Source organism: Gracilinanus agilis, chromosome 4 (genome assembly GCF_016433145.1).
Source record: "Gracilinanus agilis isolate LMUSP501 chromosome 4, AgileGrace, whole genome shotgun sequence".
Classification (NCBI taxonomy): Eukaryota; Metazoa; Chordata; class Mammalia; order Didelphimorphia; family Didelphidae; genus Gracilinanus; species Gracilinanus agilis.
Genome location: NC_058133.1, coordinates 226,896,843 through 226,909,395, shown reverse-complemented (window position 1 = coordinate 226,909,395; position 12,553 = coordinate 226,896,843). Strand labels below are relative to the sequence as shown.

General features: G+C 39.3%; 1 protein-coding gene across 1 annotated transcript in view; it reads right to left on the bottom strand.

The window, feature by feature from the left end:
* The window catches only part of P4HB (prolyl 4-hydroxylase subunit beta), a 30,888-nt gene extending 21,463 nt beyond the window's left edge, over positions 1-9,425 (bottom strand). The window contains exons 1-4 of the mRNA XM_044672483.1: positions 9,100-9,425; positions 6,998-7,204; positions 6,335-6,468; positions 5,965-6,102 (exon numbers count right to left, since the gene is read on the bottom strand). Of these exons, the coding sequence (XP_044528418.1) occupies positions 5,965-6,102; positions 6,335-6,468; positions 6,998-7,204; positions 9,100-9,250 (630 nt within the window). The 5' untranslated portion in view covers positions 9,251-9,425. The remainder of the gene's footprint in view (positions 1-5,964; positions 6,103-6,334; positions 6,469-6,997; positions 7,205-9,099) is intronic.
* Positions 9,426-12,553: the final 3,128 nt, after the last annotated feature.

Below are 12,553 nucleotides of genomic sequence, written 5' to 3'. Positions count from 1 at the left end.
TAGAGTGAAAAGTGTGGATGCCAGAATCATGGAAAACAGAAAGAAAAGCCAGCAAATGAAGGTAGAGTTTTATTATTTCTACAAAGCAGACCAAGGAAAGTCTCATTTTTGTCAGATCTCTGCAGAAAGGCCCAAGAATTAGATATTAGATTTGGCAATCAGAAATTACCTTAAGGAGAACAGTTTTTATAGAATCGAGGGCAAAGACAAACTGGAAAAATGAGTGGATAGACTACTCTTAGAAGAAGAAAGTCAGAGAATTTATCAAAAAATTAACAAGCATTGATTTAAGTACCTGCTTTGCACTAGAGATATAAAGACAAAAATTAAAGGCTCTGCCCTTCAAGAGGTTTATATTCTAGCCAGAAAAACATAATACAAGTGTATTTGTGTGCATATACACATAATCTATACTTAAATACACAAACATGCATTTGTATATAGAATGATATAGATGTATAAACAAAATTTAACATTAAGTAATTGGGAGAAAGGTACTGGAACCTGAAAGAAAGATAACATGGCTTCAGAGTAAAAGGATTAAAATAAGAGTCTCTCAGAATAAGGCAAATGTGGAGGTTAATTATCTGTGGAAAATGGGGAAGAATGAGAGTAAACTGAAAAGATCTACCTCATGGAATAAAATTAAAAAGATGAATAAAAAGGTTTTAGTCCAAAAACACTGAAGGCCTACCCCTAATGTTATATTATGAATTGTTAGTGTAGTATAGTCTCAACAGCAAAAATGATAAAAGATGAAATTATTATATTTATCTTTTCACAGTATCTCCAGCATTGATAAATACAATGTTGACGGAACCAGGAATTTAACCATACTGGAAAACTAATTTAGAGCTATGCTGGACAAGTAGCTAAACCATTCATACCATTTGGCCCACTAATAGTAATAGGTCATTTACACTAAAGAGATCACAGAAAGTCTTCCTATCTCTAGAGGTACTTTTTGTGGTATGAAGAAAATGGGAACTAAAGTTTATGTCCATTTGGGGAAGGGCCAAAAGGACTGTGAAACATGAATGCAATGAAGTATTATTAAACTAAGTGATGAATATGAAGAAGTTAGAAACTGGAAGGCTTGTATGAACTGATGCAGAATGCTTTTTAGTAATTATAATGATGGAAAGGAAAAAACGCAATAATATAAAACAGGGGAGAAAAATATCAAATAGCAAAAGAACGAATGATGATGAAATACATCTCCCTTATTGCAAATGAGAAGTGGTTAACTAAAAGTTTGGGAAAAAGTTACATATTGTTCAGCTCTTAATGATATACTTAACTAGGTATGACTCTATTGGGGTAAAAAGAATAGAACTGAGAAATTTTATTTTACTCTAGAGAAATACCTGCTGAGGAAGGAAAATAAGAAACAGTCACTTAGCTCTATGTTCCTCAAATTTTTTAACTTCTTTCCTACATAAAAAAAAAAAAAAAAAATAGGACCTTAGATCTGTATTCCTATTGCTTCCAAGTTATCTCAGCTGATTAAGCAGATAAAGTTCACTGGGACTAGTTTATGGTCCATATTTTTTGGCAAAAGACTGCCAGAAGGCAAAAATGTTTCATGGTTCATGGATAAAGCAAACTATTTATAGAGTCTCATAATTCAATCATTTGCTAACTTGATTTGAAAGTGGTTCATATTAATTAATCTCAGGCCCAAACCAGAAGAGCAGACAGTCTCAGAATTAAGTTCAATAATATTTATCAAGAGCCTATTGTGCTCTTAACACTATTAGGTCCAACATCAAGAAATGGTCCCTGCCTTAAAAGAGCTTACATTCTCCTTAGGGAGATTTGCAAACATGAAATGGTTAAGAAAAATCTAAGGGAGCAGCTGGGTAGCTCAGTGGATTGAGAGCTAGGCCTAGAGATGAGAGGTCCTAGGTTCAAATCTGGCCTCAGATACTTCCCAGCTGTGTGACCCTGGGCAAGTCACTTAACCCCCACTGCCTAGCCCTTACCACTCTTCTATCTTACTTTCTGTCTTAGAGTATTGACTCTAAGACAGAAAGTAAGAGTTATAAAAAAAAAAAAAAAAAAAAAAAAAAAAAAAAAAAAAAAAGAAAGAAAGAAAGAAAGAAAAATCTAAATCCAGAGAAAGAACCAATGGACTCTGAATCTCAAAGCATACTATTGTTCACTTCATTTTGGGGGTTTGTGTTTGGGTCTCCTCTCCCCACAAAAACTGATATGGAAATATTTTGGAAAATATATGTTGAAAACTATATGTAATAGGGAAAAAAATGTTTTTAAAAAGACAAGAAAAATCCAAGCCAGTGATTGATTACCAAAATAAATGAGTCAAATAAGCAACAAGACATAAACATTAGATTTTTCTGAAGAAAAAATTCTTGATGTTCCCCTTATAGTTGCAGTAATAGGACCCATTCTTCCAAGAGTCCATTTGAATAACAGAACCACTCTAGACTTTAGAAAAAGCTTCAATCTCCAAAGTATTTTGTAATGGTAAATTTTAAAATATTATTGAATTGTACCATTCTCTTCTTACAAAGCATTCTTTACCCCATCCATAAGGGGAGAGTTAATATAACTGCAGTCCAAATTCCTTAATTGGTATTGGTTCACCTATTAGACCTACTAAGTATGTAAATCTCATTTAAATGTTTAGGAAAAACGCCTTTCTCCTAACAATTAATAGCTCCAAACACTGTACTTTTGAAAGGTTTGCCCATTTTTCCATTAAATAATATTAGAATTCCTTAGGAAAAGGTGTAACAAATAGGAAATTATAGTAGGACTACTAAAACAAATTGTTCCAAATCACAGTGATTTTCTTTCTTTTTTTTTTTTTTACCCTTAACTTCTGTCTATTGGTTCACAGGTGGAAGATTGGTAAGGGTGGGCAATGGGGGTCAAGTGACTTGCCCAAGGTCACACAGCTGGGAAGTGTCTGAGGCCAGATTTGAACCTAGGACCTCCTGTCTCTAGGCCTGGCTCTCAATCCACTGAGCTACCCAGCTGCCCCCACAGTGATTTTCTTACTGAAAATAGCTTCTATTATACTTTTAGGAAAGACTGTACTCCCCTACCAAGATAAATTCAGAATGGGTGAATGTCTTGAATATTAAGAAAGAAACTATAAGTAAATTAGGTGAACATAGAATAGTTTACCTGTCAGATCTATGAGAAAGGAAAGATTTTTAGACCAAGCAAGAGTTAGAAAATATTACAAAATGTAAAATAAATCATTTTGACTACATTAAATTAAAAAGCTTTTGTACAAATAAAACCAATGCAATCAAAATTAGAAGGGAAGTAACAAATTGGGAAAAAAAATCGAAAAAGTGTTCTAAATCTCTAATAATTAGAGAAATGCAAATCAAAACAACTCTGAGGCACCATCTCACACCTAGCAGATTGGCTAACAGGACAGCAAAGGAAAGTAATAAATGTTGGAAAGGATGTGGCAAAATAGGGACATCAATACATTGCTGGTGGAGTTGTGAATTGTTTCAACCATTCTGGATGGCAATTTGGAACTATGCTCAAAGGGATTTAAAATACTGCCTGCCTTTTGACCCAGCCATCTACCACTGCTGGCTTTATACCCCAAAGAGTTAATAAGGAAAAAGACTTGTACAAAAATATTTACAGCTGCACTCTTTGTGGTAGCAAAAATTTGGAAAATGAGGGGATGCCTTTTGATTGGGGAATGGCTAAACAAATTGTGGTATCTGTTGGTGATGGAATACTATTGTGCTATAAGGAAGAATGAACTGGAGGAATTCCATGTGAACTGGAATGACCTCTAGGAATTGATGCAGAGCAAAAGGAGCAGAACCAGGAGAACCATATACACAGAGACTGATACACTGTGGCACAATCGAATGTAATGGACTTCTCTACTAGCAGCAATGCAATAATCCAGGACAATTCTGAGGGACTTGTGAGAAAGAACACTATTCACACATCCAGAGAAAGAACTGTGGAAGTAGAAACACAGAAGAAAAACAACTGCTTGATCACATGGGTCAATGGGGACATGTTTGGTGATGTAGACTCTAAGTGATCACCCTAATGCAAATATTAATAATACAGAAATAGGTCTTAATCGATGATATATGTAAAACCCAGTGGAATTACTTGTTGGCTAGGGGAGGGGGGGAGGGAGAAGAATATGAATCATGCAACCGTGGAAAACTATTCTTAATTAAAATTCATCAATTAAAAAAAAAAAGACCATACTCTGCTTTTTTGGGGGTCACAAAATTCTATCAAGAGTGCCTGTGTTAATATATCTTGTAAGTGCTTAAAATCCTGAAAATTAAAAAAATATGTTTACTCAATTTCATTTATCCCTCATTATGCTACTTAAAAAAAAAAAATCTTAGATTCTAGCTGTTAACCAAAATGTTTCCTTCTCACCATACAACACAAGCACCATGCCTTTTCCTTAATGAACAATAATTACATCTACTTTCCAACTACTTATTCTTTTCAGTCAACTTGTATTAATTTGATCTAACTTTCCAACTTGCTGGTATAAGAGAAAATTATGAGACTGGACATAAATTAATAATTTTATTAATCAAGTAGTAGTAGGGGAAAAAGATGGAAAAATAGGAGAGATATATAGGCTACTTTCTGGTTTGCTCCATTTAACTTCCTATTCTGTGGCTACCATTAGGAACCTCTAGCCATACTCACAGGGAAGTCCAGCCAGTAACACAAAAGAGAGCAACATCTACTCTTGCCTTCTGCCTCTGTTTATCAAACTTTTTTCTCTGCCCACTAACTCTCACACATAACGTTTTGGGAGCCAAATGTGGCTTTCTATTTTGCCTGGACTGCTGGCAGTCCAGGAAGCAGTGCAGGGGACATCCACTGCCTTTTTCCATTCCCGTTCTATCCTTGTGACCCAATTCATTCAATGATTTCCTTCACACAATCCTCACCTCTGGGTCAAGTTCAAATATATGCAGATAGCTGTTCAACCCCAGAAAATAGGGAAGGTAAATTTCCTTCTAACACTAGTCCTAGTGGAGAGAGCTCTCCAAAGCAGGCACTGCTTTGGATTTAATGAATGAGCAGTTCTTAGCAAACTCACCTGAATAAATCTTTCCACTATTAACTTAGTACTACAGACAGTTCTTGCTTTATGTAAGTGGACCACTTTACAAAAAGTGATTTTTATAAAATCTGAATTTGCCCTGGAAGGGTAAGGAAGGGAAAGAAGGCAGGAGACCTTACACATGGAAGGAAAATATGGGTACATGGTTCAAGGATATGTAGGAGCTTGGTCAGAATAGAGGAAAAATGTGTAGGAAGAGAGGGTCAGAGACAGAAGAGGACTGGCCCTCTGGTACTGGAGCACTAACATTCAGGTAGGGGAAATGCTTGTCTCAGAGATTGAGGTCTCAAGACCAGATCTGGGGTGGCTACAGTCTTTCTGAACAATCCTTTTTTTACTTAGAAATCGAGGGGAGGCATGGGAGATTGGGATTGGTGGAGAGGCCTCAAGCAGGCATGGAGAAAGAACATAGTACTATAGAGAAATGTTAACATGGTTGGTTTTTTGGGAATATGGATTTCTTTCAGAATTCTAAATGTAAAGCAGAATTTGTGTAATGCAAATCTAGGTAAAATGAGAACTGTCTTGTACTCCCCCCCCCCCACCTTTTAAGTATTCCAAAATGATTTATCAGCTGTTAACCTACCAATTACCATTCTCTATCAGTTTTTTTTAAAGGAAACAAAAAAAATGTCCTTTCCCCACAGCAGATTATAGTTTAGAAATAGAATCTTTTCCCCTAATAAATTTGCAGGACTAATCTTATCTTAATTTGATCAAGATGAAGAATCTCAGATCCACTCTGTTCCAGAGTCTCAGAGGGTAAGGTGCTCAAAGGCATTATTACTCTCCAAAGACCAAAACAGAATTATATTTCATTTTAGAGTTCAAGAAACCAAACAACTTACCTTCTTAAAGAGGACAATGCCATCTTTATCCATTTGATATTTGGAATACACATCATTGTTGGAAGAGATTCCAAATGGGATATCATCAATGGACTCTGCAGCCAATGTGAACTGTTTGACAAATTCTGAATCTACATCCTAGGAGAGGAAGATTGAAAAGACAAGAGTTAATGATTTACTGGCTGTGCATAGTCGGTACATATGAGAGCAAAAGCATCAGAACCTGTGGTCCAACCACAATGAAGGCTCTTCACTTAACGTGTGCTAGTGCCCTGGACAACAAGATGACATGCAGTCACTTGCTCCAGCAGTTGTGCTAGGGATGACACAAAAAGCAATAGAATCTGAAATTAAGTACTAAAAGATCTACCTTGAATAAGCCAATAACAGCAACTTCACTGGAATCCACCAAGGACTCAGCAGCAGCAACATCCGCGAGGACAGTGACTGCGGGACTGGTCCGTTTCCTCAGCCAGTTCACAATGTCTTCGGCTTCTCTACCAGCTGTGTCCCCCACCCCCAAAAGAGTTCAAATTTACTTTAGTATATGAGAAGATTCTTTCATTCAATAAACATTTGTGAAGTGCCAACAATGAACTTCCACAGTAGGAGGGGAGAGGAGAGGATACAAAGATCAACATAGCCAAGGCCTAATCCAGAAGTAACTTGCCAGTTATCACCAAATCACCTTGAATCTTGGGCAAGTCAACCTCTTGATTTGAGACTTTTCCTAATTGTAAATTAGGGCTAATATCTACCTTGACCTTATCTTTACAGGGCTATAGTAAAGATCAGAGCTATAAAGAACTTTGAACTTTTCAGAGGTGGCTAATATATATGGGCTAAAGTAGTATTCCTGCCCTAATTACCTCATCAAGTTGTTGGAAGGAAAAAATTAGCATGTAAAATGCTTTGAAAAGTTATTCCAGTATACCAAACGAATCTAAGGGATTATATTTTCAGGTTTTTTTTTTTCCTTGTGTATCTATCCCTACCTAAAAGAACTTGGTTACTTCCTAGGAAGAAGACCTACCTGTATACTCTTTAGGAGAAACTGTATCTCCATTCTTAAAAAATTTGATAGTGGGGTACCCCCGAACCCCAAACTGCCGTGCGAGATCAGATTCTTCAGTGGCATCTACTTTGGCCAATCTGATTTTAGAACCTTCAGCCTTCAATTTTCCAGCTGCCTTGGCATACTCAGGTGCTAGAGCTTTACAGTGGCCACACCAAGGAGCATCTGAAAAGAAAAATAAGCATTAACCAGGAGCACCTGATGTAGTTCTAGTTCTTTAAGAGTTTCCCTAACCCCTCATAGATTTTCCTTCATGGAAACTCAATAGCAATATCTATTTAATATACTGTTAAATGAATTCTCAGTGCTCTTTCGCAGTATAAGGACATAAATATTCCCATCAAAAGAAAACCATAAACAACAAAAAAAGCCACACTCTTAATCTGTTTTGTTACTGAAAGTTCCTAGTGGCTTTTTAGACTCTAATTAATAACTATTACCAGCTTTTAAACAGTAGGTTTGTTTTTTGTTTTCACCAAATCTGTAGTTTCATCACTGCAGTTTCACAACTCTGGATAAAAAATTCCAACAAATGCAGTTTTATATCTGCCTTGCAACTTGTCTTTAAGATTTGAGAAATTAAATAATTTGCCCAGATTAGAGCAAGTATGTTCCAGAAGCAAGACTTGAACACTGTTAACAGGTGATTACAGAAAACATACCTAGGAATCACTGCCAGTCCCTTAAATATTCAAAGCTGTCAACACTTTAGTTATCTGCTTGGTAGTGATCAAAAAATCCGTAATATTTGAGTTTCTTTCCTCAGTGATCCCAACTCATCCAGGCCTGTTACATTCTGTGAAACTCTTGTCCATATCTTCCCATGAGTTCACCACAGGGAGTCTACCTAAAATGCTACAGGACTTCCCTTAACATCAAGAGAGCCCCAGTGGAACTCTCTGATTGTCCACCTATCATTCCCTGGCCACATGACTAGCCCATTTAAAAAAATATATTTCTTTGATGATACCTTTTATTCCTCTTTCAAAAGTTCCTCATTGGTTCGCTGTTGCACCCAATGGAAACAATTCACCCAATGGAAACAATTATCTTGAAACTATAAATGGAGCACACTATTAAAGTTTATTACTCCCACACAGTGTGTTTCCCTGTTCCGTATGACAAGTTAGCAACTATTACTGCTTGACTGCTGCTGAAGAGATTACTAAAAGCTCAAATGACAACACAAACTAAGATGCAAGTTCTGGTTTGCACTATTAAGACAGACATAAATTAACAGGGTCGCATCCAGGTGACACTGGAGCATTAAACCAGAAGAATAGTTCTTTTATATTTGCTTTTCCCTGAATAAGCTGATCCTCTTCATGCTTACAGAGGAAGTTTGCCATGAGGACATCATGCACGAAGACACCCAACTTGGTCTATCAGTCAATATAAAAGTTACTGAATATAACTTAGGCATTAAAGATAAATTGTAACGGATAGAAAAGGCTTAAATTTGAGCGCTCCTTAAGGAAGGATGGATGCTACCTTCTTCTCAATCCTCCCGCCGTCCCCAAAGTGGCTTTTTGGTGACTTTTCCTATTCCCTCAGAAGTGGCCTGAATACCGAAGACATCTCCAGCGACAAAATAAAGTCTTGTAACCCCCAAGATCGCATATAAACTTGAGAATTGTGTGGTTCTAAAAGGATAGTTCCCCGCAGAAACAAAGAACCTGGGGAGGACGGAGCCATTGCCAAGTTCCGGTAAAACTAGACCTAGTCAAGAGGATCATCGATGAGGACCCCTCAACCTCTAGCAGGGAAAGGGCACAGAAGGCACGACACCCACTGCAGTCAAAGCACCCTCTTTCACGGAGAATCCAGAGATCCCCACTCCTGCTTATCTCTATGGATTTGAAAGCAGCCTCCCCCTCCCCTCCTCCCGCCCAGACCCAGGAGAGGAAACTCGGGTCTGCTGCACCACCCACCCCAGGATCACACGCGCGTCCCTGGCCTGCCAAGCTCCCCGAGAGCCTCGGGGAAGGGGGCCGCTCGCTTTCCTGGGGGCCGAGACCGGCGGGGCAAGGCCGGGTCGGGCCAGGGAGGTGGCCACTCACAGAACTCCACCAGGAGATACTCGTAGTTCTTCAACGCCTCCCCGAAGTTATTCTTATTCAGGACCAGGACGTCGTCCTCTTCCTTAGGGGAGTCAGCGTAGACCCCGGCCGTCACGGCCAGGGTTAGCCAGAGCAGGACACGATTCAGCATGTCTTTCTTCAGGCCCGGCGGGCGGTGGTAGGCCAAAGGCGCGCGGAAGGGGCGGGCGCGAGAGGGAGTGTAGGACCGGAGGCGCTACGGTTACGTCCCCAGGACGGAGAAAAGGGCTGAAGCGCGCTTTCTGTCTTGGGGCCTTGCCTTTATAGATCCTGTTCCCGAGAGTGCGCGCCCGGCTACCTCCCACTTCTCACAGGCTTCCGCGCGCGCGCTTACTCCGCCTCTCGCCCCGCTCCAATTGGCAGGCTGACTCCAGCACCTGCCATTTTCCTCCTCCGATTGGTTGCTAAGTTAGGCCTATGGTCCTCCTCCGAATGGCTGCAAAATGGAACTAGCCCTCTTCCGTTTATCATTGGTTAAAACAATTATGCTCACGCCCTGCCCACGTTTCTTATTGGCTAAAAGAGAGAACTTTCTCTTTCCCTACTTCTGACTGGTAGAACTCACAGGCACCTTCCCTTTTTTGATTGGTTGCTACGTTCGGGGGGGGGAAACCCGGATATTGAAGGTTTTGATTGGCTAGTAGGCGCACGCGCTCTTTACCGTTTCCTTGTAGAACGTGGCAATGAGGATGGTGAGGTAAGGGAGAGACCCAGTTGAAGGGCTGAGAGGCGCGTGCGCTGAGGAAACCCCTCGTGTTGGATTCTGACTGGACCGTGTCTCCATAGCCGTCACCGCCTCCTCCTCCTGCCCCCGCCCAGGAATGAAGGAAGTGTCCGTGAAGTAGCTTCCGGTGAGCGTGTGGTCCGTGCGGTTCCTGCCTTGGGAAGCTCGATCTGGAAGGGAGGGAAACGGATTCGAACTCAGGGCCCACGTTGTCGTAGGCCACTAGCCATGGGCTCTCCGGCGGCCCCTGGCCCCCTTCTTTCAATACTTCTTTTTTCTCGAGTCTGTCCGTAGCCCAAAGACTGCGGGGCGGGACTGGGGGCGAGGCCGCAAACCCATGTTGGACACCTGCTGGCTGCTTCTTGGAGGAAGCCATCCATCTCATTCTGACTTCTTCTGATTCTACTCCGGCCTCTAACCGTTCCTCTCTTTAGAAGAATTAGAACTGGAAGGGATATGATCCGGAGTCCACGGACTCGAGGGTAGATGTCAACCCAGTTGTGAACCCAAATTGACATTTGAATCTTTTCTAACCGTCTCTTTGAAAATTAGTATTTCCTTCAGTTACTTTTAAAACATTCTGGGAAGGGCCCCATCAAACCGCCCAAAGTCGCTCAAAAAAAAAAAAGACCCCTTACCTAGATCAACTATTAATTTTTACAGGTAAAACAGCAGACCGAAAGAAGAAATGACTTGCCCAGGAGAACAAAAATTATAGGTAAATAAAGCCCAAGATTCAGACCCAGGGTTTTTTCCAGTATACCAAGCTGTCTTCTCTTTTTCTGTTGACTCTTGAAATCCAAGTCTTCATACTCTTAGTCTTCTCTGCTGTTTCTTAGAAAACAACCATTTATCTGATATCTACAGAAACTAGATAGATATCCAATTGCCTTACTAAACTTTTTTTATACAATCCTATTTTTACTAACTGTTCAAGATTGTGCATTAGTGAAGGTTCTCTTTTCCAATGGAATCAAAAGGGTGTTTATAAGAACACTAGGAAACTGGAGAGACAGCTGAGCTTTAACTTTTAAGTGCTTTGATGGTGCTTAAATTCCAACAAATAGCTATCCAACATCTAGAGTATCTTTCCCAGAAAACTGACCTCACCCCACCTATACATTTTTTCCTTGACAACCTCCACTATTTATCTCATTGTGAAAAAAAATCTATCTTAACTGCCTACCCTTTTCAAAGTAATGGGCATGATGAAGAGTTTGCTCTAAGTGACCTTAAGAAGTCATCTGATCTATCTCCCTTATTTTACAGTTGAGGAAATTGAAACCAGTAGAGGTTAAGTAATTTGCCCAAGGTCACAGTAACCAAGCCAACACTAGATCAAGGTTCTCTTCCAGTGAAATCAAAAGGCTGGTATTAGAGCACTAGGAAACAGAGATGGGCTGAGCTTTATCTCACCTCTCCTCCCTTTCCCTCCTAATACCAGAAGAAATTGCCTTAAACTTTTTAATCACTTTGATGACCTGGACTATACTTTATATTTAAATTCCATCAAATAGCTATCCAACATCTAGGATGGGATTTGTTTGTGTGTGTCTAATCTAGGAGATTAGGAAGCCACTCAGAATGGGTAAAGACATAAAACAGATAACTGATACGAAGAGGAATAATTTTTAAGTTCAAAGGAGAGATTCAGTAAAAGTACTATGGATTATTTGAAGAGTTGGTAGAAGGTCATAGTTGGAGGAAGTGAGAACCGAATTAGACCTTATGGGAAGGGAGGAGCTTCAATAAATAGACTGTGGATTTAGATATAGATAGAAGGATTTCATTTAACTCATGGGAGTTATGCAAACTTACAGAGACAATATAAGGCAGAATGGGGACTGGTTAGAGAAAATATTCCAATTTGGCAGGTGTATGAACTGAGAGTTGTGTAAAGTAAGGTTGAATAGGTAGGTTATAACAGGATTATGGTAAACCTTAATCAGGATCAGGAATAAAAAAAAAAACTCTGGGAAGTGATGGAGAACAAATAAAGGTTTTTGAACAGAGAAGTGATGGAAGGTTATTCAGGTAGTAAAATGTTCTCCCAAGTCCACATCTGTAATGCCATCAAATTAACTTCATTAGCACCTCTAACTCAAGATATATAAGACTTAATCCTCTTAAATCTTTTCCTGCTTGTAACTTCTTTAGTTTTTCTTTAAAAAAATTTTGTGATGATAAACATCAGTGTGAATGTGAATGATGCAAAATTACATGCCCAGCAAAATTATGTAACTCCCAGGATCACAGGACTAGCGTTTGAATTGGGAATTGAACACAGGTCTTCCTGACTCCAAGTCTAGCACTCTATTCTCTATATCATGGGCCCCCAAATCCTTTCCTCTTTCTCTACTCATACCCCAACAGAATTCTCTCCAGAAACAAAGTACAATTAAATAATACAAATCACATTATCTCTGTATGATATGGTATACCTCATTCTGCATCTGTAGTCCTCTACTTCTTTGGGAAGAGGAGGGAGACAACTTCATCACCTATACATCATCCTGAACAGTCACTGCCTTGATGAAATTCTAGTATCTTCAATACTATTTTACTTTATTTTGGTTTTATTTCTTCTAGTAGCAATACTATTTACCTATATCTTTGCAAAATCTCAGCTATCTTTCCTCTTACCATGGCTGCCTCTCATTATTATTCATCTACATGTTAAAGTAGCTTCAT